The sequence below is a fragment of the Lissotriton helveticus genome, chromosome 6 (genome assembly GCF_964261635.1).
Source record: "Lissotriton helveticus chromosome 6, aLisHel1.1, whole genome shotgun sequence".
Taxonomy (NCBI): domain Eukaryota; kingdom Metazoa; phylum Chordata; class Amphibia; order Caudata; family Salamandridae; genus Lissotriton; species Lissotriton helveticus.
Genome location: NC_136067.1, coordinates 3,680,130 through 3,704,565, shown reverse-complemented (window position 1 = coordinate 3,704,565; position 24,436 = coordinate 3,680,130). Strand labels below are relative to the sequence as shown.

The 24,436-nt window shown below is 51.2% G+C and overlaps 1 protein-coding gene across 1 annotated transcript in view; it reads left to right on the top strand.

The window, feature by feature from the left end:
- Positions 1–23,450, top strand: part of LOC144761554 (extracellular calcium-sensing receptor-like) — a 193,066-nt gene extending 169,616 nt beyond the window's left edge. Inside the window, exons 5-6 of the mRNA XM_078646862.1 lie at positions 22,085–22,208; positions 22,537–23,450. Coding sequence (XP_078502988.1) covers positions 22,085–22,208; positions 22,537–23,450 — 1,038 coding nt within the window. The remainder of the gene's footprint in view (positions 1–22,084; positions 22,209–22,536) is intronic.
- The last annotated feature ends 986 nt before the right edge of the window (positions 23,451–24,436 follow it).

Below are 24,436 nucleotides of genomic sequence, written 5' to 3'. Positions count from 1 at the left end.
GCCCTGTACACGCCTTCTTGTTACATCATTTTGCCCTTATCTTTCGCGACTGCTACAAGAAACGCCTACTGCTACGCCTACTGTATTGAATGTAATGAAATTGTTTTGATATATATACTATGAACTGTTACAAAAAGTCCCCCAGTTTTTCCCTTGTCCCTTCCCTGGCAGCTGCCATCCCGTACTATTGCAGGCTGTCATGTTCCTGTCCCTTATGCCTGATTAAAGCCTGTAGACTCAAGATACCTCGAATCCTGACTCTTATTTATTGAGCTATCTGTTTCATTCACTGTATTAAAAAATAGAACCGGTAATTAATTATTTATTTACCACATAATGGCGCCCGATTAGGGACTTGCCCTTTCCCCACGCGCCGGCGAAGCCACGCAGGCCCCCTGATCCTCTGCAGCCGTGACGGAACCATACCGTGCACGTGCAGATATTTCTGCTTCAAGTATCCCTCAGGCCCACGGAGGAGACGGAGGTTGCGGTCCAGCATCCAGACGAGGCGGTGAGGAACGCGGCGAGTCCCGACCAGAGCCCAAGCCGAGAGTCCAAGGTCCGAGGTATCCGGAGGCCCACCTGTAACTGAAGTCCGAAGTTCGTAGTCCGTCGTCGTAGCAGTCCAGTCCAGTCCGAGGCCTTCCGTTCTTGCTGCCCGGTGAGTACCGTTGCTGGGGTAGTATCTAGACAGGGTCAATTAATTTGTCTCTGGTCCGTGGGTTTGGGTACACAGATCCAACACGAAGTGTCCACCTAGGTGGATGCGGGTCCTGACGTGTCTCTTTATGGGACCGGTAAGTTTCGTACTGTTTAGCAGTGCATCTAGTAATTCTAGTAAGTTCCGTTCTCGAGAAATTCATGTGTTCTGTTCTCAGTATATCAGGTAATATTCTGTCCGAACTGTTATTTTAAATGTCGTTTAATGTGTTTTCAATGTCGTGGTATGAATGATTTGTTTTTCCAGTCATTATTGTGTTTATCGTGTATTGTATTGTGTCCAGATTCCAGCCTAGACAATGCCTCTATTCTCCAAGTTACGTCAGTTAAAAACCAGAAAAGGGTTATTAGAGGAAGCAGTTCCTGTCCCGCCTAGGGACAGTCCAGGTCATTTTATGTATCATAAGCATGGCTTAAGTGCCATATTATATCTAGACTTATGGGTGGACTACACCAAGGAATTAGAAGAGAAATATAGATGGCCCGTATCAGGTACGTGGGATGCCAAGTGCATCATGCGAGTAGAAGAAACATTATGGAAAAAGAAATCCAGACAGTCCCAGAAAGATGCCATTGAGTTATGGCGCAAAGAATCTCATAGAAGAACCGAAAAAGAAATCAGAAAAACAGAATTAAGTAGAGAATCCTCGGAAAGAGCCCAAGAAAGGGAATTAATCGAAGTAGGTGAACGAGTTAAAGCAGAACAGTCAGACAGACAGAGAAATGCCCTTATTAAGGGTATGTATCCTCTTCTTGCCGAGGGCTTGCCAAAAGCAACCCCGGAAGCACCATGTAATTTTCCGCCGCCCTTGGTTCCGATTAAGTTACGTCACAAACCGACCGCAGCTGATATTTTTCTCTCGTCCTATTTGGACGACACAGTCCCAGCATATGCAAATCCTGTTCCGCCAGCTCCCGTAAATAATGTAATTCCTGTTCCTCCAGCCAACGGGGCACCCGTTACAGCACCTGTTACGGTACCCCCGGTCCAGCCTACAGTACATGTACCCGCTACATCAGTCACTCTACCAGCACGTACAGTACACACCGACGATTCTAGTCTAGGGGCCACGGGGGGAAGTCCTCCTGGAACCCCGCCTCAACACAGACGTATGACGATACTTGAGCTACATGAACGAGCGTTACAGCGTTCGCCAAAAATTCAGACATTTACAGATATCAAGCGAGCACTTACTGAATGCCGTTATGATCCAGTTTCAGGCGATGGTAATATGGTCATATATTCATTACGTGTAAGACGGGTGACCGAATATTTGGACACCCTACCGAATATGAAAGGTTATCTAGACAGAATATATTGTTTCATCCGTACAGGAGTAGATCCGGGAAGTATTGGCGATGCCATGGTTCAAAGGAAAGTCGAGATTCAACTCATGCTTTTAAAGTTTCTAATTAATTGTTTAATAAGGGAACAAGATTATCCGGATAAAGATCCGGAAGAAATGAAAGTCCTGGCCAGGTGGAGTGACCATATAGCTGAGGGAAGACACAAGACACAGAACTGTATAGAGAGTATGTACAAGAAAATCCGTAAGGAAATAATAAAGATACACGAGAAACGAGAAGCAGCACAAGTAACCGAGAAAGAAGACAACTCTTCTACTGAAGAGGTAGACGACGAGAATCCCTCCAGAATAGCGTATGTAGGTAGAACTAGACTTCCCGACCGACATTCATGCCTAGATCACAAGAAAGCTTTCCCTCCTCCAGCACCAGAACAAGGTTCTCTTGAGCAAGTATTCCAAGCTACCGATCACATTCTGAAATCACGAATAGGTTATAGTGAGCTTAGTACCATGCATGAACAAGAATTAGTCCGATCAGCAGTCCGGTGGACTACTGATTCTACCACTTTTCCAGACGAAATAGTGGCACAAATGTTTCTGAAACTGCCCCCAGCCGAGCAGCGACTGGTGGGTATGTATATGATCCAGCACCTCATTACACTGTATGAGGGACAGCATTCTGATCCAGGTCCGTTACATGATATATTGAACGAGTTACTCCAGTATAGATGGAGAGGTTTAGGTACTGATTTAATTAGTATCATTCTAGAACAGCGCCACAAATATCGAACGTTTTTAAATCCACATTTTGTTCATGTTTCACCTCCAGAAAGTAAATCATTTTGCATAGATAGACAGCATCCGTTACGAGAAGTACACCCAGTTAGGGAGCGGGTGGTGAACTAGAACGAGTATTTGTCTACACCCCTATCACAAAGATGGAACTCTTAGAGATGAAAAAGTTAATTCCCTGTCACGACAAAGATCCAGCAGGGTTCCATCGAGAATTAAAAGACATGCTCCGTATGGGAGAATACACTTATCCTGATATCATTAAAATGTTAAAGGTCCTGTTGCCCGCAGGGGTATATGAAAAACTCAAGGAAATAGAATGGGAGGTGGGAGAGAAAAAGATAGATTGGGCAGCTCTAGAAGCTGAAGAAAATTCACGAGTACCAGGTACCGGTCTTGGGGGTAAAGTTAAAGAATTACCCGAGTTATTGATACAAGTTTTGCCAAGATTACTAGCCACGAAAAAGGAAGACTGGGATGCAATCTCAGCCTGTAAACAGAAACAAGATGAAGATACTAGTGATTTTTATTCTAGATTCGAAAAATGTTTTATTATTAACAGTGGTCTGAAAACAAGTAGTGAATCGTACCCTCATCTTTTTGTTACCAAACTAGTCGAGAATTCAAGTCCACAAGTTAAAAATCGAGTATTGAAAGTCGAAAGTACCTGGCAAGCTAATACTCCGTCACAGATGCTTCAAATGCTCCAGTATCACCAGAACAGAATCAGGGAAGAGCAGGAACACGAAAGAAGACGTATGAAAGACACAAAAATGAAAGTATTAGTTGCACAATCTGTTCCACAAGACAGTCAGAAGAGGGGTCCGAATAAAGCCAGTCATCCTACAGCTCCCGTTAAAGGGACCTGCAATTACTGTAAACAGCCAGGTCATTTTATAAACGAGTGTGCAGTTCTGAAACACAACATAGCTACTGGTAAGACTAAAGAGAGACCACGTCCGCCTAGACAAGAACAAGTTTCACAGACTTCTCAGTCACCACAGAATGCACAACACACAGTTACAGCACCGCAGCCTATAGCTGCCACACAGCACGTTACACAGCAGATGTACCAGTATGCTCAGACAGAGTATCCAGATTATCAGCCGTATTCATGAAACAGCCTAGAGAGGGAGGTAGGCTTGCCTCTCATCGAGATACCTGTAGATCAAGAGGGTCCCTATGTACACAGTCAAGTATTAGGGAAAGACAGAAGGTTTTTGATTGATACAGGGGCAAGTAGGACTACTATCAGTCATGACGAGGTTCCAGGGGCTCCGCTCTCAGGCTCTAAAAATGTTTCCCTTGGATTTTCAGGAAAGCCGATTGTTAATGAAATTTCGAAACCAGTTACTCTAGAAGTTGGTCCCTTGTCCCGAACCACTGATTTGTTACTCACGAAATCATGTCCAGAAAATTTGTTAGGCATCAAGACATTAAAAGAATTAGGAGCAGTTATTTGCTGTTCCCCAGAAGGGGTCCGTTTGTTTTTGAGAGATTTTAAAGGTCATTATGTATTGCGTGATTTTGATCCAAGATTATTGAATGTACCACAGCATTTATGGGCGCAAGGTCCAACTGATGTAGGTTGTATGCATATCACACCCCATCGTGTGACTCTCAAGCAAGGTATAGTTTTGCCACGAATCAGACAGTACGGATTGCCACCTGAGGCTGTAGCAGCCTTATCCAGAATTATTGATGAACTTATTGCTCAAGGAGTGGTTGTAGAAACTGACTCCAATGTATGTAATTCTCCTATCATTCCAGTCCTGAAACGTACTGATCCAAATGCACCCTCAGTATATCGATTAGTGATTGACCTCCGAGAACTTAATAAATGTATCATACCTCAGTATCCAGTAGTCCCAGATATTTCATCCCTTTTGACAGTCATTGATTCTGAAGCTACATTTTTCACAGTTATCGATCTCAAGAATGCATTTTTCAGTGTCCCCATTCATCCAGACAGCCAGTACCTTTTCGGTTTCTGTTTAAATGGAAGAAGCTATAAATTCACACGAGCTCCTCAAGGTTTTACAGAAAGTCCTAGTATTTACAGTCAAGCACTTAAGAGACAACTAGACATTATCCGCATGCCAACTGACACTGCCCTGCTCCAGTATGTCGATGATCTACTGATCACAGCCCGTTCTGAACGTGACTGCGAGCGTGCGTCACTTACAGTTCTGTATTTTCTGGCCGAGCAGGGGCACAAGGTGTCCCCTTCCAAATTACAATTCTGTGTCCAGCAAGTGGTATACTTAGGACACTTACTGTCCAAGTGGGGTAGGCAGTTGACACCTGACCGTATCCAGTTAATAGCGAGTCTTCCACAGCCCAAGACACAGAAGGAGGTACGAGCTTTTATTGGCCTCACTTCTTACTGCAGACAATGGATTCCACAGTATGCATTTCTAGCCAAGCCACTGATACAGTTAACGACACAGGAGGCAGCCGTATCGACTGTCCTCCCTTGGACCCAGGAACATACACTTGTTTTCAATGAATTAAAGAAAGCCTTATGTCAAGCACCTGTTCTAGCGACACCGAACTACAGTAAGCCTTTTACACTTTTTGTCACAGAACGTGATGGTACTGCATTATCTGTTCTCACACAAGATCAAGCAGGACAGTACAAGCCCTGTGCTTATTTTTCGAGCACATTAGATCCAGTAGCCCAGGCTCTGCCTGCGTGCCTCAAGTCAGTTGCAGCCACAGCTCTAGCTATCAGACAAAGTGATTCCATAGTGTTAGGACACTCCCTGACAGTACAAGTTCCACACTCCGTGGAAGTTCTTTTAAACCGAACACAGACTCAGCACTTGACAATTGCACGTTTAACAGGTTATGAACTGACACTGTTCCAGCCACACATAGAAATCAGACGCTGCAATATTCTAAATCCTGCTACACTGTTACCGTCAGTTACTTCAAATCCTGCCACACATGACTGTGTGGAAGTTGTTAACACTATGACAAAACCAAGACAAGACCTGACAGACATTGCATTACCTAATCCTGACCTGACACTTTATGTGGATGGTTCATGTATGAGAACAAGTACAGGAGAACTAGTAGCCGCGTATGCAGTGACTACTGAAACCGAAGTTATAGAAACACATCGTATTGACACCTTGTCTGCTCAAGCAGCAGAGCTAGTAGCTCTGACCCAAGCCTGCATACGTGCCAAGGACCTGAAAGTAAACATATATACAGATTCACGTTACGCATTCGGAGTCGTACACGACTTTGGAGTGCTCTGGCAGGAGAGAGGTTTCATGACTTCTCATGGAACCAAGATTCAGCATGGTCTCCTCATTCAAGCTCTGTTAGATGCAATACATTTACCGACAGCTATCGCTATCATGAAGTGCAAGGCACATACGAAAATTACTGACATCATTTCCCAAGGTAACGATCTAGCAGATCGAACAGCCAAGCTTACAGCTCAGATTCCAGACATTCCAGTTAACACGACACACACATTCACTCAAGATCAGACTACTTGTATGACAGTTAAGGACCCTACACAAGATGTCATAGACATACAGTTACATGCTACTCCTGAAGAAATCAAGAAATGGTCCGAACAAGGAGGGGTCCAGACAGATCAAGGATGGTTGACGAAGGGAAAAGCCACATGGTTTCTCCCCGACTCTATGGTTCAAGTCATTATTAATACCGCACATAGTCCAGCACATCTAGGAGAAAAAGCTATGTTAGACAGTATTCAGAACCTTTGGTTCAACAAGCATTTACGAGCTGCAGCCAAGCAGAAAGTCCGTACCTGTATGATATGTTGTCAGTTCAACCCAGGTAAAAGTGTCCCGGTGGAACAAGGTGGATTCCAACCTCCTGACCACCCTTTTGAAGTCCTCCAGATGGATTATATTCAGATGGAGCGATGTCGAGGTTTCAAGTATGTCCTCGTAGTTGTATGTGCTTTGTCCAGGTGGACAGAAGCATATCCAGTTCCAGATTACACAGCCGCGACCACTGCCAGGCAGTTGGTTCGTGAGTTCTTTCCCCGCTATGGACTCCCTAGGGTCGTGTATTCAGACAACGGCCAGCCATTCTCATCCGAGCTTATGAAACATGTTTCCCTTCTGTTAGGGTACCAGTGGAAGTTCCATTGTGTGCGCCATCCTGAAGCAGCCGGTCTCGTAGAGAGACATAATCAGACTTTGAAAATCCGCATAGCAAAAGTATGTAGAGAAAAAGGTGTAGACTGGCTAGTAGCTCTGCCAGTTGCTCTGTTCTATATGAGGATGATTGCACATTCTAGATCAGGTCTGTCCCCGTATGAGGTCGTATTCGGCCGTCCCCCAAACATGTGGGGTACACCTAGACCCCGCAGTATTACAGATGTTTCCAGTAATATGCTGACAGATTACCTAGCTTCCTTGATGTCTGCCCTACACTCTTGTCGTTCACAGGTTGCCGCCGCATTTTCAGACAACACCGAGGTGAAACCGCATGAAGTCGTCCCCGGTGACTTCGTATTCGTCCGAAATTTTGATCGTTCAAGTCCGCTGGAGCCCCGCTGGAAGGAGCCTCGCATGATCTTGTTAACAACAAGGACCGCGGTTAAACTCGAGGGCAGGAAGGGGTGGGTCCACCTGAGCCATATAAAGAAGTTCCATGGAATACGTAAACAGACTTTTGCTAAGGACTGCCTTATTCCGAAAGACTGCCTAAAAACAGACTCTGAACTTGACTCTGAACTCAAAGCCTCCCCTGTTAGAGAAAACTCCGCAGCAGGAGTATAAAGAGAAGCTCCGGTCTAGTAAAATAAGTCAGCCAGTTTAATTGTCTAAGTCCCTCTCGGGTGAAACGGTTAGACAGGTTCCTGACATGTATGAGATAGACCCCCACAGTGAGAGAGTTAGTCAAAACTCTAAAAGATGTATTATTGTTCTATGTTTCCTATTATTTTTGAGTCTTATGGTTACCTGCACAAGTTATGCATTACATTTATGTTTTCCAATTTCACATGTACATATGTTTTCTAATGATACAGTAGAGCACACATTTAGTGATCTGCCTCCTCACGAGCTATCCTATCGTCTTGCTATGCGAAATAATACATTCATCCGAATGTTGCACTATTCACACCAGACCAGCAATGCCACTAATTGTTGGGTATGTGGTCGACTCCCCCCTTTCCAGACACCGAAGGGAGTTCTGCCACTCTTTCCTTATCCGTTTTCACATAATGGTTCGTGTGGAGCATGGTCCACGTTAACGTCATCCTCCAATGATATGTCCCTTCTGAATAGAACATGTTTTCCAGACAAGCAAGGTCTCTCCCATAGAACAGGGTTAGATCTAGAATATGAAGTATATGATTTAGGTAATTATTCTTCGAATTTCATGGTCCTGAATGTTCAGTCAGATATTACTCCAGATTTGCCTGCTATTTCAGTACTACCAGTCAAAGGCGAATTATGTGTCAGAAAGAATGGTTCCGCACATGTAGGACATAGTGATTGTACTACTATTGTCGAGTATAGTGACAGTGGGAAATCTATTTTCAAAGCCTCACGTCATTCTTATTTTGTTTGTGGTCAGACCGCATATGTTCGTCTGCCCCTCGATTGGGATGGAACATGTTACATTGCCTTCCTACTGCCACCAGTTTTTCTAGCCCCATCTGATTATCACAGAAACACACATCTAGTACACATTAGACATAGAAGGGAGATCGAGTCCCCGATTGTCGATCAAACTGAAACTACTCTAGAACAGTATCAAGACTTTAATAAAGGTTTCTTCTTTTTTATAGGACCTATCCAGAATAGTAAGTTAATACGTAGGTTAACCAGAACCCTTGAAGCAGTAGTGAATGAGACTACTTCTGCTCTAGGTAACTTAACCGAAGAGCAATCTGCTATGCGTTTTGTCGTGCTCCAAAATCGTCTCGTTCTTGACGTCATACTGGCCGATAGAGGAGGAGCATGTAGAGTCATCGGATCTAGTTGCTGCATTTTCATTCCTAATAACGCGCCGTCTGTTTATTCAGCTATAACCAGACTTCATAAAATTGCCCATCAGTTGCACCAGAATCCAGGCACCTGGACATGGTCCGTTGGCTCTGGAGTATTGTATCTGCCTGGGGATGGAAAGTACTGTCATTCCTGGGTATTGCAGTAATGATCATATTCAGTTGCTGCCTCTGTATACAATGTGGCCCTGCGATTTGCGGCATTTGTGCTACCTCTTGTATTCCTAGTCCTAAATCCCGTTCCAAGACAAATCGAGACGAGCAAATGATGCTATATGAACAGATAGATGGTATCATGAATATTGATGTTTCCTGATGGAAACGTAGGGCACAAGGAGGGAATGTGGAAAAGTAAATTTTGCCATGTTGTATGTGCCTACGTGTTCCCCATATTATGCTATATGTGCATGATCGATATGCATGTATACCCCTCTGATCGATTAAAGACGCAATTACAGTTGTGTCCATTTCTAGTATATTGTCGTGTAGGCATGGTTATGCAGCTACATCCCCAATGGAGGCACAACGGAATAGTTCAAAGCAATGATTCAAAAGTTTCGGTTGAATATTTCAAAGGTTTATTTTAAATGTTTTTCATTTTCTCCATAGATATTTAGTTCATATCTAGTATCAGCTTAATCAAGCTTGGTAGAAAGCGGGGAACGCCTCCGATGCATTTCGGGCTGGGTAGCCCTTTATCAAGGAGCGCTGTGGGGAAGAGACCGGCTACCCATCACAACCCCACCCTTCACTACCTACCGGATCGGTCACGCGCTGACGCTAGACGCTACACTTCCTTCACCGTCCTTCCCATTATTTAAATATCACACTCTATTGATCGGCACCAGTTAATTAATTAATTTTTAAATCACTAGCTGCCATATACCCCAGCACTCACAGCGCTTTCTCGTCTTCCCCACAGCGCTCCTTGATAAAGGGCTACCCAGCCCGAAATGCATCGGAGGCGTTCCCCGCTTTCTACCAAGCTTGATTAAGCTGATACTAGATATGAACTAAATATCTATGGAGAAAATGAAAAACATTTAAAATAAACCTTTGAAATATTCAACCGAAACTTTTGAATCATTGCTTTGAACTATTCCGTTGTGCCTCCATTGGGGATGTAGCTGCATAACCATGCCTACACGACAATATACTGATTAATACGTGTTTCGACGGAAATACGACCCAAGAGTGCACACGCAAACTACTCAGACTCTTATCACCGCTACCAACAAACAGCTGTGCCCCGCCTAAATCCCACTTCTCCATTTCTAGTATGCCAGTTTCCAGTTCTCGTGAAAGCAACGAATATTAGGCTTATGTAAACCTACGTTGCTACATTTTACAGTGTGCACGTTAACTCATTGAATTGTCCCCGTTTCTAGGCCTCAAAAGGGCCCAGACTCAGATTCAGCTCCTGTCTCCTGAACCCTCTCCGAGGAGCGATACAGCCCCCACCTGCATCCCTGACCCCTAGCTTACTTTCATGCCTCGCAGTGCCCGGCCCGGCCTGGCTCTGCCTCCCAGTCTGCCAAGAGTATGTTATGATTCTAGTTTTCAGTCCGGCCCTCCTTCTCTGCATTCCTAAGCTACTGAATCGCATCAATAGTTTCTGTCATGGTCTAGCCTTTATGTCTCCATGTAAGAGAAATACTGTATTAATATTCATAGAATATTCCTCGTACATGCAATACATGTAGAATTATGCACGCACCAGTCTTAGTGTCTAGTAGCCTTTGCCCTGATAACTTTTGGATTCTATCAATATGTACTCCAAACACCAGATACCAGATATGCCTTAGGTACATGTCGCTCTGACACTCCAGACTTTAGTCTCCTCTTCTAGCGCAGAAGTCATAGCCCCCAGTTCTCCCTGGTAACACGTCATTGCCCGTTTGCGCGCACCACTAGGTTAAAGGTCCCAGCTGCTCAGGTAGCCCCCTCCATGTTTCCGCCCCGTTTATGACACTTCTGTTACGTTTACATCACATGTCTATGTATACGCCCTGTACACGCCTTCTTGTTACATCATTTTGCCCTTATCTTTCGCGACTGCTACAAGAAACGCCTACTGCTACGCCTACTGTATTGAATGTAATGAAATTGTTTTGATATATATACTATGAACTGTTACAAAAAGTCCCCCAGTTTTTCCCTTGTCCCTTCCCTGGCAGCTGCCATCCCGTACTATTGCAGGCTGTCATGTTCCTGTCCCTTATGCCTGATTAAAGCCTGTAGACTCAAGATACCTCGAATCCTGACTCTTATTTATTGAGCTATCTGTTTCATTCACTGTATTAAAAAATAGAACCGGTAATTAATTATTTATTTACCACAGTATCCTTCTGATGAGCTCTCCCCTAAGTGCCCTCTGTCCCTCCCGATGCAGGGTCTGTACCCCTTCTGATGAGCTCTCCCCTAAGTGCCCTCTGTCCCTTCCGATGCAGGGTCCGTATCCTTCTGATGAGCTCTCCCCTAAGTGCCCTCTGTCCCTTCCGATGCAGGGTCCGTACCCCTTCTGATGAGATCTCCCTCAAGTGCCCTCTGTCCCTTCCGATGCAGGGTCCGTACCCCTCTGATGAGCTCTCCCTTAAGTGCCCTCTGTCCCTTCCGATGCAGGGTCCGTACCCTTCTGATGAGCTCTCCCTTAAGTGCCCTCTGTCCCTTCCGATGCAGGGTCCGTACCCTTCTGATGAGCTCTCCCCTAAGTGCCCTCTGTCACTTCCGATGCAGGGTCCGTACCCTTCTGATGAGCTCTCCCTTAAGTGCCCTCTGTCCCTTCCGATGCAGGGTCCGTACCCTTCTGATGAGCTCTCCCCTAAGTGCCATCTGTCACTTCCGATGCAGGGTCCGTACCCCACTGATGAGCTCTCCCCTAAGTGCCCTCTGTCCCTTCCGATGCAGGGTCCGTACCCCTTCTGATGAGCTCTCCCTCAAGTGCCCTCTGTCCCTTCCGATGCAGGGTCCGTACCCCTCTGATGAGCTCTCCCTTAAGTGCCCTCTGTCCCTTCCGATGCAGGGTCCGTACCCTTCTGATGAGCTCTCCCTTAAGTGCCCTCTGTCCCTTCCGATGCAGGGTCCGTACCCTTCTGATGAGCTCTCCCCTAAGTGCCCTCTGTCACTTCCGATGCAGGGTCCGTACCCCACAGATGAGCTCTCCCCTAAGTGCCCTCTGTCCCTCCCGATGCAGGGTCCGTACCCCTCTGATGAGCTCTCCCTTAAGTGCCCTTCGTCCATTCCGTTGCAGGGTCCGTACCCCACTGATGAGCTCTCCCTTAAGTGCCCTCTGTCCCTTCCGATGCAGGGTCCGTACCCTTCTGATGAGCTCTCCCCTAAGTGCCCTCTGTCACTTCCGATGCAGGGTCCGTACCCCACTGATGAGCTCTCCCCTAAGTGCCCTCTGTCCCTTCCAATGCAGGGTCCGTACCCCTTCTGATGAGCTCTCCCTTAAGTGCCCTCTGTCCCTTCGATGCAGGGTCCGTACCCCACTGGTGAGCTCTCCCCTAAGTGCCCTCTGTCACTTCCGATGCAGGGTCCGTACCCCTCTGATGAGCTCTCCCCTAAGTGCCCTCTTCCTCCCGATGCAGGGTCCGTACCCTTCTGATGAGCTCTCCCCTAAGTGCCCTCCGTCACTTCCGATGCAGGGTCCGTACCCTTCTGATGAGCTCTCCCCTAAGTGCCCTCTGTCCCTTCCCATGCAGGGTCCGTACCCCTCTGATGAGCTCTCCCCTAAGTGCCCTTCGTCCCTTCCGATGCAGGGTCCGTACCCATCTGATGAGCTCTTCCCTAAGAGCCTTCTGGCCCTTCCGATGCAGGGTCCGTACCCCTCTGATTAGCTCTCCCTTAAGTGCCCTCTGTCCCTTCCAATGCAGGGTCCGTACCCTTCTGATGAGCTCTTCCCTAAGTGCCCTTCGTCCCTTCCGATGCAGGGTCCGTACCCTTCTGATGAGCTCTCCCCTAAGTGCCCATCGTCCCTTCCGTTGCAGGGTCCGTAACCCACTGATGAGCTCTCCCCTAAGTGCCCTCTGTCCCTTCCGATGCAGGGTCCGTACCCCGCTGATGAGCTCTCCCCTAAGTGCCCTCTGTCCCTTCCGATGCAGGGTCCGTACCCTTCCGATGAGCTCTCCCCTAAGGGCCCTCTGTCCCTTCCGATTCAGGGTCCGTACCCTTCTGGTCAGTTCTCCCCTAAGTGCCCTCTGTCCCTTCCGATGTAGGGTGCGTACCCTTCTGATGAGCTCTCCCCTAAGTGCCCTCTGTCCCTTCCCATGCAGGGTCCGTACCCCTCTGATGAGCTCTCCCCTAAGGGCCCTCTGTCCCTTGCGATTCAGGGTCCGTACCCTTCTGGTGAGTTCTCCCCTATGTGCCCTCTGTCCCTTCCGATGCAGGGTCCGTACCCCTTCTGATGAGCTCTTCCCTAAGTGCCCTCTGTCCCTTCCGATGCAGGGTGCGTACCCTTCTCATGAGCTCTCCCCTAAGTGCCCTCTGTCCCTTCCAATGCAGGGTGCGTACCCTTCTCATGAGCTCTCCCCTAAGTGCCCTCTGTCCCTTCCGATGTAGGGTTCGTACCCCTCTTATGAGCTATCACCTAAGTGCCCTCTGTCCCTTCCGATGCAGGGTCCGTACCCCTCTGATGAGCTCTCCCCTAAGTGCCCTCTGTCCCTTCCGATGCGGGGTCCGTACCCTTCCGATGAGCTCTCCCCTAAGTGCCCTCTGTCCCTTCCGATGAGCTCTCACCTAAGTGCCCTCTGTCCCTTTCGATTCAGGGTCCGTACCCTTCTGATGAGCTCTCCCCTAAGTGCCCTCTGTCCCTTCCGATGCAGGGTCCGTACCCTTCCGATGAGCTCTCCCCTAAGTGCCCTCTGTCCCTTCCGATGAGCTCTCACCTAAGTGCCCTCTGTCCCTTCCGATTCAGGGTCCGTACCCTTCCGATGAGCTCTCCCCTAAGGGCCCTCTGTCCCTTCCGATTCAGGGTCCGTACCCTTCTGGTGAGCTCTCCCCTAAGTGCCCTCTGTCCCTTCCGATGTAGGGTGCGTACCCTTCTGATGAGCTCTCCGCTAAGTGCCCTCTGTCCCTTCCGATGCAGGGTCCGTACCCCTCTGATGAGCTCTCCCCTAAGTGCCCTCTGTCCCTTCCGATGCAGGGTCCGTACCCCTCTGATGAGCTCTCACCTAAGTGCCCTCTGTCACTTCCAATGCAGGGTCCGTACCCCTTTGATGAGCTCTCCCCTAAGTGCCCTCTGTCCCTTCCGATGCAGGGTCCGTACCCTTCCGATGAGCTGTCCCCTAAGTGCCCTCTGTCCCTTCCGATTCAGGGTCCGTACCCTTCTGGAGAGTTCTCCCCTAAGTGCCCTCTGTCCCTTCCGATGTAGGGTGCGTACCCTTCTGATGAGCTCTCCGCTAAGTGCCCTCTGTCCCTTCCGATGCAGGGTCCGTACCCCTCTGATGAGCTCTCCCCTAAGTGCCCTCTGTCCCTTCCGATGCAGGGTCCGTACTCCTCTGATTAGCTCTCCCTTAAGTGCCCTCTGTCCCTTCCGATGCAGGGTCCGTACCCCTCTGATTAGCTCTCCCTTAAGTGCCCTCTGTCCCTTCCAATGCAGGGTCCGTACCCCTCTGATGAGCTCTCCCCTAAGTGCCCTTCGTCCCTTCCGATGCAGGGTCCGTACCCATCTGATGAGCTCTTCCCTAAGAGCCTTCTGGCCCTTCCGATGCAGGGTCCGTACCCCTTCTGACGAGCTCTCCCCTAAGTGCCCTCTGTCCCTTCCGAGGCAGGGTCCGTACCCCTCTGATTAGCTCTCCCTTAAGTGCCCTCTGTCCCTTCCAATGCAGGGTCCGTACCCCTTCTGGTGAGCTCTCCCCTAAGTGCCCTCTGTCCCTTCCGATGCAGGGTCCGTACCCTTCTGATGAGCTCTCCCCTACGTGCCCTCTGTCCCTTCCGATGCAGGGTCCGCACCCCACTGATGAGCTCTCCCCTAAGTGCCCTCTGTCCCTTCCAATTCAGGGTCCGTACCCCTCTGATGAGCTCTCACCTAAGTGCCCTCTGTCCCTTCCGATGCAGGGTCCGTACCCTTCTGATGAGCTCTCCCTTAAGTGCCCTCTGTCACTTCCGATGCAGGGTCCGTACCCCTCTGATGAGCTCTCCCTTAAGTGCCCTCTGTCACTTCCGATGCAGGGTCCGTACCCCTCTGATGAGCTCTCCCCTAAATGCCCTCTGTCCCTTCCCATGCAGTGTCCGTACCCCTCTGATGAGCTCTCACCTAAGTGCCCTCTGTCCCTTCCGATGCAGGGTCCGTACCCTTCTGATGAGCTCTCCCTTAAGTGCCCTTCGTCCCTTCCGTTGCAGGGTCTGTACCCCACTGATGAGCTCTCCCTTAACTGCCCTTCGTCCCTTCCGTTGCAGGGTCCGTACCCCACTGATGAGCTCTCCCTTAAGTGACCTTGGTCCCTTCCGTTTCAGGGTCCGTACCCCTTCTGATGAGCTCTCCCCTAAGTGCCCTCTGTCCCTCCCGATGCAGGGTCCGTACCCCTTCTGATGAGCTCTCCCTCAAGTGCCCTCTGTCCCTTCCGATGCAGGGTCCGTACCCTTCCGATGAGCTCTCCCCTAAGTGCCCTCCGTCCCTCCCGATGCAGGGTCCGTACCCCTTCTGATGAGCTCTCCCTTAAGTGCCCTCTGTCCCTTCCGATGCAGGGTTCGTATCCTTCTGATGAGCTCTCCCCTAAGTGCCCTCTGTCCCTTCCGATTCAGGGTCCGTACCCCTTCTGATGAGCTCTCCCTTAAGTGCCCTCTGTCCCTTCCGATGCAGGGTCCGTACCCCTTCTGATGAGCTCTCCCCCAAGTGCCCTCTGTCCCTCCCGATGCAGGGTCCGTACCCCTTCTGATGAGCTCTCCCTTAAGTGCCCTCTGTCCCTTCCGATGCAGGGTCCGTACCCTTCTGATGAGCTCTCCCCCAAGTGCCCTCTGTCCCTTCCGATGCAGGGTCCGTACCCCTTCTGATGAGCTCTCCCCTAAGTGCCCTCTGTCCCTTCCGATGCAGGGTCCGTACCCCTTCTGATGAGCTCTCCCCTAAGTGCCCTCTGTCCCTTCCGATGCAGGGTCCGTACCCCCTCTGATGAGCTCTCCCCTAAGTGCCCTCTGTCCCTTCCGATGCAGGGTCCGTACCCCTTCTGATGAGCTCTCCCCTAAGTGCCCTCTGTCCCTTCCGATGCAGGGTCCGTACCCCTTCTGATGAGCTCTCCCCTAAGTGCCCTCTGTCCCTTCCGATGCAGGGTCCGTACCCTTCTGGTGAGCTCTCCCCTAAGTGCCCTCTGTCCCTTCCGATGCAGGGTCCGTACCCTTCTGATGAGCTCTCCCTTAAGTGCCCTCTGTCCCTTCCGATGCAGGGTCTGTACCCTTCTGATGAGCTCTCCCCTAAGTGCCCTCTGTCACTTCCGATGCAGGGTCCGTACCCTTCTGATGAGCTCTCCCTTAAGTGCCCTCTGTCCCTTCCGATGCAGGGTCCGTACCCTTCTGATGAGCTCTCCCCTAAGTGCCCTCAGTCACTTCCGATGCACGGTCCGTACCCCACTGATGAGCTCTCCCCTAAGTGCCCTCTGTCCCTCCCGATGCAGGGTCCGTACCCCTCTGATGAGCTCTCCCTTAAGTGCCCTTCGTCCCTTCCGTTGCAGGGTCCGTACCCCACTGATGAGCTCTCCCTTAAGTGCCCTTCGTCCCTTCCGTTGCAGGGTCCGTACCCCCTCTGATGAGCTCTCCCTTAAGTGCCCTCTGTCCCTTCGATCCAGGGTCCGTACCCCACTGGTGAGCTCTCCCCTAAGTGCCCTCTGTCCCTTCCGATGCAGGGTCCGTACCCCTCTGATGAGCTCTCCCCTAAGTGCCCTCTGTCCCTTCTGATGCAGGGTCTGTACCCCACTGATGAGCTCTCCCCTAAGTGCCCTCTTCCTCCCGATGCAGGGTCCGTACCCTTCTGATGAGCTCTCCCCTAAGTGCCCTTCGTCCCTTCCGTTGCAGAGTCCGTAACACACTGATGAGCTCTCCCCTAAGTGCCCTCTGTCACTTCCGATGCAGGGTCCGTACCCCTCTGATGAGCTCTCCCCTAAGTGCCCTCCGTCACTTCCGATGCAGGGTCCGTACCCTTCTGATGAGCTCTCCCCTAAGTGCCCTTCGTCCCTTCCGTTGCAGGGTCCGTAACCCACTGATGAGCTCTCCCCTAAGTGCCCTCTGTCACTTCCGATGCAGGGTCCGTACCCCTCTGATGAGCTCTCCCCTAAGTGCCCTCTGTCACTTCCGATGCAGGGTCCGTACCCCTTCTGATGAGCTCTCCCCTAAGTGCCCTCCGTCACTTCCGATGCAGGGTCCATACCCCTCTGATGAGCTCTCCCTTAAGTGCCCTCTGTCCCTTCCCATGCAGGGTCCGTACCCCTCTGATGAGCTCTTCCCTAAGAGCCTTCTGGCCCTTCCGATGCAGGGTCCGTACCCCTTCTGACGAGCTCTCCCCTAAGTGCCCTCTGTCCCTTCCGAGGCAGGGTCCGTACCCCTCTGATTAGCTCTCCCTTAAGTGCCCTCTGTCCCTCCCGATGCACGGTCCGTACCCCACTGATGAGCTCTCCCCTAAGTGCCCTCTGTCCCTCCCGATGCAGGGTCCGTACCCCTCTGATGAGCTCTCCCTTAAGTGCCCTTCGTCCCTTCCGTTGCAGGGTCCGTACCCCACTGATGAGCTCTCCCTTAAGTGCCCTTCGTCCCTTCCGTTGCAGGGTCCGTACCCCTTCTGATGAGCTCTCCCCCAAGTGCCCTCTGTCCCTTCCAATGCAGGGTCCGTACCCCTCTGATGAGCTCTCCCTTAAGTGCCCTCTGTCCCTTCGATCCAGGGTCCGTACCCCACTGGTGAGCTCTCCCCTAAGTGCCCTCTGTCCCTTCCGATGCAGGGTCCGTACCCCTCTGATGAGCTCTCCCCTAAGTGCCCTCTGTCCCTTCTGATGCAGGGTCTGTACCCCACTGATGAGCTCTCCCCTAAGTGCCCTCTTCCTCCCGATGCAGGGTCCGTACCCTTCTGATGAGCTCTCCCCTAAGTGCCCTTCGTCCCTTCCGTTGCAGGGTCCGTAACACACTGATGAGCTCTCCCCTAAGTGCCCTCTGTCACTTCCGATGCAGGGTCCGTACCCCTCTGATGAGCTCTCCCCTAAGTGCCCTCCGTCACTTCCGATGCAGGGTCTGTACCCCTTCTGATGAGCTCTCCCTTAAGTGCCCTCTGTCCCTTCCGATGCAGGGTCCGTACCCTTCTCATGAGCTCTCCCCTAAGTGCCCTCTGTCCCTTCCGATGCAGGGTGCGTACCCTTCTGATGAGCTCTCCCCTAAGTGCCCTCTGTCCCTTCCGTTGCAGGGTCCGTAACCCACTGATGAGCTCTCCCCTAAGTGCCCTCTGTCACTTCCGATGCAGGGTCCGTACCCCTCTGATGAGCTCTCCCCTAAGTGCCCTCTGTCACTTCCAATGCAGGGTCCGTACCCCACTGATGAGCTCTCCCCTAAGTGCCCTCTGTCCCTTCCGATGCAGGGTCTGTACCCCTTCTGATGAGCTCTCCCCTAAGTGCCCTACGTCCCTTCCGTTGCAGGGTCCGTAACCCACTGATGAGCTCTCCCCTAAGTGCCCTCTGTCCCTTCCGAGGCAGGGTCCGTACCCCTTCTGATGAGCTCTCCCCTAAGTGCCCTCCGTCACTTCCGATGCAGGGTCCATACCCCTCTGATGACCTCTCCCTTAAGTGTCCTCTGTCCCTTCCCATGCAGGGTCCGTACCCCTCTGATGAGCTCTTCCCTAAGAGCCTTCTGGCCCTTCCGATGCAGGGTCCGTACCCCTTCTGACGAGCTCTCCCCTAAGTGCCCTCTGTCCCTTCCCATGCAGGGTCCGTACCCCTCTGATGAGCTCTCCCCTAAGTGCCCTCTGTCCCTTCCGATGTAGGGTCCGTACCCCTTCTGGTGAGCTCTCCCCTAAGTGCCCTCTGTCCCTTCCGATGCAGGGTCCGTACCCTCCTGATGAGATCTCCCCTACGTGCCCTCTGTCCCTTCCGATGCAGGGTCCGTACCCCACTGATGAGCTCTCCCCTAAGTGCCCTCTGTCCCTTCCGATTCAGGGTCCGTACCCCTCTGATGAGCTCTCACCTAAGTGCCCTCTGTCCCTTCCGATGTAGGGTCCGTACCCCTTCTGGTGAGCTCTCCCCTAAGTGCCCTCTGTCCCTTCCGATGCAGGGTCCGTACCCTCCTGATGAGATCTCCCCTACGTGCCCTCTGTCCCTTCCGATGCAGGGTCCGTACCCCACTGATGAGCTCTCCCCTAAGTGCCCTCTGTCCCTTCCGATTCAGGGTCCGTACCCCTCTGATGAGCTCTCACCTAAGTGCCCTCTGTCCCTTCCGATGCAGGGTCCGTACCCCTCTGATGAGCTGTCCCCTAAGTGCCCTCTGTCCCTTCCGATTCAGGGTCCGTACCCTTCTGGTGAGCTCTCCCCTAAGTGCCCTCTGTCCCTTCCGATGCAGGGTCCGTACCCTTCTGATGAGCTCTCCCCTACGTGCCCTCTGTCCCTTCCGATGCAGGGTCCGTACCCCACTGATGAGCTCTCCCCTAAGTGCCCTCTGTCCCTCCCGATGCAGGGTCCGTACCCCTCTGATGAGCTCTCCCTTAAGTGCCCTTCGTCCCTTCCGTTGCAGGGTCCGTACCCCTTCTGATGAGCTCTCCCCTAAGTGCCCTCCGTCACTTCCGATGCAGGGTCCGTACCCTTCTGATGAGCTCTATCCCAAGTGCCCTCTGTCCCTTCCAATGCAGGGTCCGTACCCCTTCTGATGAGCTCTCCCTTAAGTGCCCTATGTCCCTTCGATGCAGGGTCCGTACCCCACTGGTGAGCTCCCCCCTAAGTGCCCTCTGTCACTTCCGATGCAGGGTCCGTACCCCTCTGATGAGCTCTCCCCTAAGTGCCCTCTTCCTCCCGATGCAGGGTCCGTACCCTTCTGATGAGCTCTCCCTTAAGTGCCCTCTGTCCCTTCGATGCAGGGTCTGTACCCCACTGGTGAGCTCTCCCCTAAGTGCCCTCTGTCACTTCCGATGCAGGGTCCGTACCCCTCTGATGAGCTCTCCCCTAAGTGCCCTCTTCCTCCCGATGCAGGGTCCGTACCCTTCTGATGAGCTCTCCCCTAAGTGCCCTCCGTCACTTCCGATGCAGGGTCCGTACCCTTCTGATGAGCTCTCCCCTAAGTGCCCTCTGTCCCTTCCCATGCAGGGTCCGTACCCCTCTGATGAGCTCTCCCCTAAGTGCCCTTCGTCCCTTCCGATGCAGGGTCCGTACCCATCTGATGAGCTCTTTCCTAAGAGCCTTCTGGCCCTTCCGATGCAGGGTCCGTACCCCTCTGATTAGCTCTCCCTTAAGTGCCCTCTGTCCCTTCCAATGCAGGGTCCGTACCCTTCTGATGAGCTCTCCCCTAAGTGCCCTTCGTCCCTTCTGTTGCAGGGTCCGTAACCCACTGATGAGCTCTCCCCTAAGTGCCCTCTGTCACTTCCGATGCAGGGTCCGTACCCCTCTGATGAGCTCTCCCCTAAGTGCCCTCTGTCACTTCCGATGCAGGGTCCGTACCCCTTCTGATGAGCTCTCCCCTAAGTGCCCTCCGTCACTTCCGATGCAGGGTCCGTACCCCTTCTGATGAGCTCTCCCCTAAGTGCCCTCTGTCCCTTCCGATTCAGGGTCCGGACCCCTCTGATGAGCTCTCCCTCAAGTGCCCTCTGTCCCTTCCGATGTTGGGTCCGTACCCCTTCTGATGAGCTCTCCCGAAAGTGCCCTCTGTCCCTTCCGATCCAGGGTCCGTACCCTTCTGATGAGTTCTCCCTTAAGTGCCCTCTATCCCTTCCGATTCAGGGTCCGTACCCCTACTGATGAGCTCTCCCCTAAGTGCCCTCTGTCCCTTCCGATTCAGGGTCCGTACCCCTTCTGATGAGCTCTCCCCTAAGTGCCCTCTGTCCCTTCCGATGCAGGGTCCGTACCCCTTCTGATGAGCTCTCCCTCAAGTGCCCTCTGTCCCTTCCGATGCAGGGTCCGTACCCCTTCTGATGAGCTCTCCCCTAAGTGCCCTCTGTCCCTTCCAATGCAGGGTCCGTACCCTTCTGATGAGCTCTCCCTTAAGTGCCCTCTGTCCCTTCCGATGCAGGGTCCGTACCCTTCTGATGAGCTCTCCCTCAAGTGCCCTCTGTCCCTTCCGATGCAGGGTCCGTACCCTTCTGATGAGCTCTCCCTTAAGTGCCCTCTGTCCCTTCCGATTCAGGGTCCGTACCCCTTCTGATGAGCTCTCCCCTAAGTGCCCTCTGTCCCTTCCGATTCAGGGTCCGTACCCCTTCTGATGAGCTCTCCCTCAAGTGCCCTCTGTCCCTTCCGATGCAGGGTCCGTACCCCTTCTGATGAGCTCTCCCCTAAGTGCCCTCTGTCCCTTCCGATGCAGGGTCCGTACCCTTCTGATGAGCTCTCCCTTAAGTGCCCTCTGTCCCTTCCGATGCAGGGTCCGTACCCTTCTGATGAGCTCTCCCTCAAGTGCCCTCTGTCCCTTCCGATGCAGGGTCCGTACCCTTCTGATGAGCTCTCCCTTAAGTGCCCTCTATCCCTTCCGATGCAGGGTCCGTACCCCTCTGATGAGCTCTCCCCTAAGTGCCCTCCATCACTTCCGATGCAGGGACCGTATCCTTCCGATGAGCTCTCCCCTAAGTGCCCTCTGTCCCTCCCGATGCAGGGTCCGTACCCCTTCTGATGAGCTCTCCCTTAAGTGCCCTCTGTCCCTTCCGATGCAGGGTCCGTACCCTTCTGATGAGCTCTCCCCTAAGTGCCCTCTGTCCCTTCCGATGCAGGGTCCGTACCCCTCTGATGAGCTCTCCCCTAAGTGCCCTCTGTCCCTTCCGATGCAGGGTTCGTACCCTTCTGATGAGCTCTCCCCTAAGTGCCCTCTTCCTCCCGATGCAGGTTCCGTACCCTTCTGATGAGCTCTCCCCTAAGTGCCCTCCGTCCCTTCCGTTGCAGGGTCCGTACCCCTCCGATGAGCTCTCCCCTAAGTGCCCTCTGTCCCTTCCGATGCAGGGTCCGTACCCCTCTGATGAGCTCTCCCCTAAGTGCCCTCTGTCCCTTCCGATGCAGGGTCCGTACCCCTCTGATGAGCTCTCCCCTAAGTGCCCTCTGTCCCTTTCGATGCAGGGTCCGTAACACACTGATGAGCTCTCCCTTAAGTGCCCTCTGTCCCTCCTATGCAGGTGCCGCGCTCTGTCTGCAACGACGGTTGTCTCCCTGGATACAGAAAGGCCTCTAAGGAGGGGGAGCCTGCCTGCTGCTTTGACTGTGTTGCCTGTTCCAGTGGAGAGTTCAGCAATGAGACTGGTTAGTTTCACCGTTCAATAACTCTGGGAATGTTCATGATACCTTAGGAAGCAAACACTCAATAGTAAATGGTTGCTGTTTCCTTGGCACGTTCTAGTGTTTTTCTGTGTGAAATGTTCAGTAGACAGAGGTCAGGAACCCTTAACTCACCTTCAGGACTGACACCTCTAAAGAAAGATGCCTCTGGTGTGCCGAAGACCAAGCACCTCGGAGGACACTCCATGTTGGGAAGATCTGCTCCCGCTAGCTTGAAATACCAGCATCCCCCTTGCACTATGTTTCCATCCGCTGTTGGATTCAGATAACTTACAGCCTCTTTCTTTTTCAGATGCCTCTGACTGCTTCAAGTGCCCTGATACTCACTGGCCCAATGAGAAGCGAGATGCCTGCATCCCTAAGCAGATAGAGTTTCTCTCCTATGGGGATCCGCTGGGCTTGACGCTGACTGCATTCGCCACATTTTTTACGCTCCTCACTACCTCTGTCGTCTGTGTCTTCATCAAGCATAGGAGCACTCCAATCGTGAAAGCCAACAACCGCGAGCTGAGCTTCGTTCTCCTCCTCGCCCTCATGCTCTGCTTCTTGTGCCCCTTGGTGTTCATCGGCCGCCCTGGGAGGCTCACCTGCCTGCTGCGGCAGACTCTCTTCGGGGCTGTCTTCTCCATCAGCATCTCCTCGGTCCTTGCTAAGACGATCATCGTGGTCAGCGCCTTTAAAAGCACAGTGCCAGGCACCAAGAGATGGCTCGGAAACAGGACTCCAGCGTGGATTGTCCTCTCGTGCACCTTGGTGCAAGTTTTAATCTGCGCATTGTGGCTCCTGACCTCTCCACCATACCCAGTACTGAACCGGACATCCAGTCAAGCGAACATCATCCTTGAGTGCAACGAAGGGGAGGGCGTCTTCTTCTACTGCATGATGGGATACATGGGCCTACTTGCCATGGTCAGCTTCGTGGTAGCCTTCCTCTCACGCAACTTGCCCGGCCGATATAATGAGGCCAAGCTGATCACCTTCAGCCTCCTGGTGTTCGTCAGTGTGTGGATATCCTTCATCCCAGCCCACCTGAGCACACGGGGGAAGTACATGCTGGCCGTGGAAGTCTTCGCCATCCTCTGCTCCAGCGCCGGGCTCCTTTGCTGCATATTCTTGCCCAAGTGTTACGTTATTCTGATCAGGCCCGAGCAGAACACCAGAAAACATCTCGTCCCAAGGGGACGTCTCAATGAAATGGCACACTGACATCTGGTAGAGGAAGAAAAGGGCACAGTTCCTCCTCGTCTCCCCGTTGTTACTCCTTCCTCCACTCCCTCCTACGAATTCTTGCAACATTGTTTATGTGTACTGTACCTTTCTAAGCTCTTGTATCTGATGTATCTTGTAACGCAACGATCCTAAATGTAAAGCGCTCTGTTACCCTCTTGGGTCAAGTTTGCGCTATATAAAACTTTATAAATAAATAAAATAAATAAAAACTCTGAGTCAGGAGTAAACAAACTGAAGGAAGAAGACTGAGATTAAGAGAGAAAGCAGGACAGACATGAGCAAGAAGGAAAACTGATTCCTTGTGGGATTTACAGAGAGAACACAATGCAGGACACTACAAGACTGGAGAAGTGTCAAGTCACAGGACAGTGACTGAAAGAGTTGTGCTTTTATGACTGTTTGATATAGCAGCCGAATAAAGCTTTCCTTGACTTGACTCAAAGAGTTTGCGTGGTTACAAAATGATTTTATGTTGTGCAAGACTGAAACCGTGCAACGGAATACTCCTGGAATGGACAAATATAGCACAAAAGAACCAAATGAAACTTTTATTTGAATCTTGAAACCCTGAACGTTATTACAAATGTGCTGAGCTATCATAAATGCATGTTCTGTTGGCACCTTTGTTGCTGCTCAGCTGAATGCGATTAAAAAGAAAAGTGGTTCTGTTGGGTAGCAGAATGTATTGCTTCAAAGAAAGGCAATGTTAGCTCATGACACAATAAACAAATTATATTCATTCAAATTCAACTAAACCTCTCTGAGAACAAACGAAATTCACAGCTTTTATATAGTAAAAGTCACAATTACAACATAGCGGAATTACTTCATTCCGTATGCGTTTCTATAAATGCTAAAAACAAGTGAGGAGTGACTGTTGGTGAACAAAAGTGAATAGTGCAATGTTATTCAGTGACACTTATATACAACTTTATACAGTATTGTACACAAGGGGGGGAAGA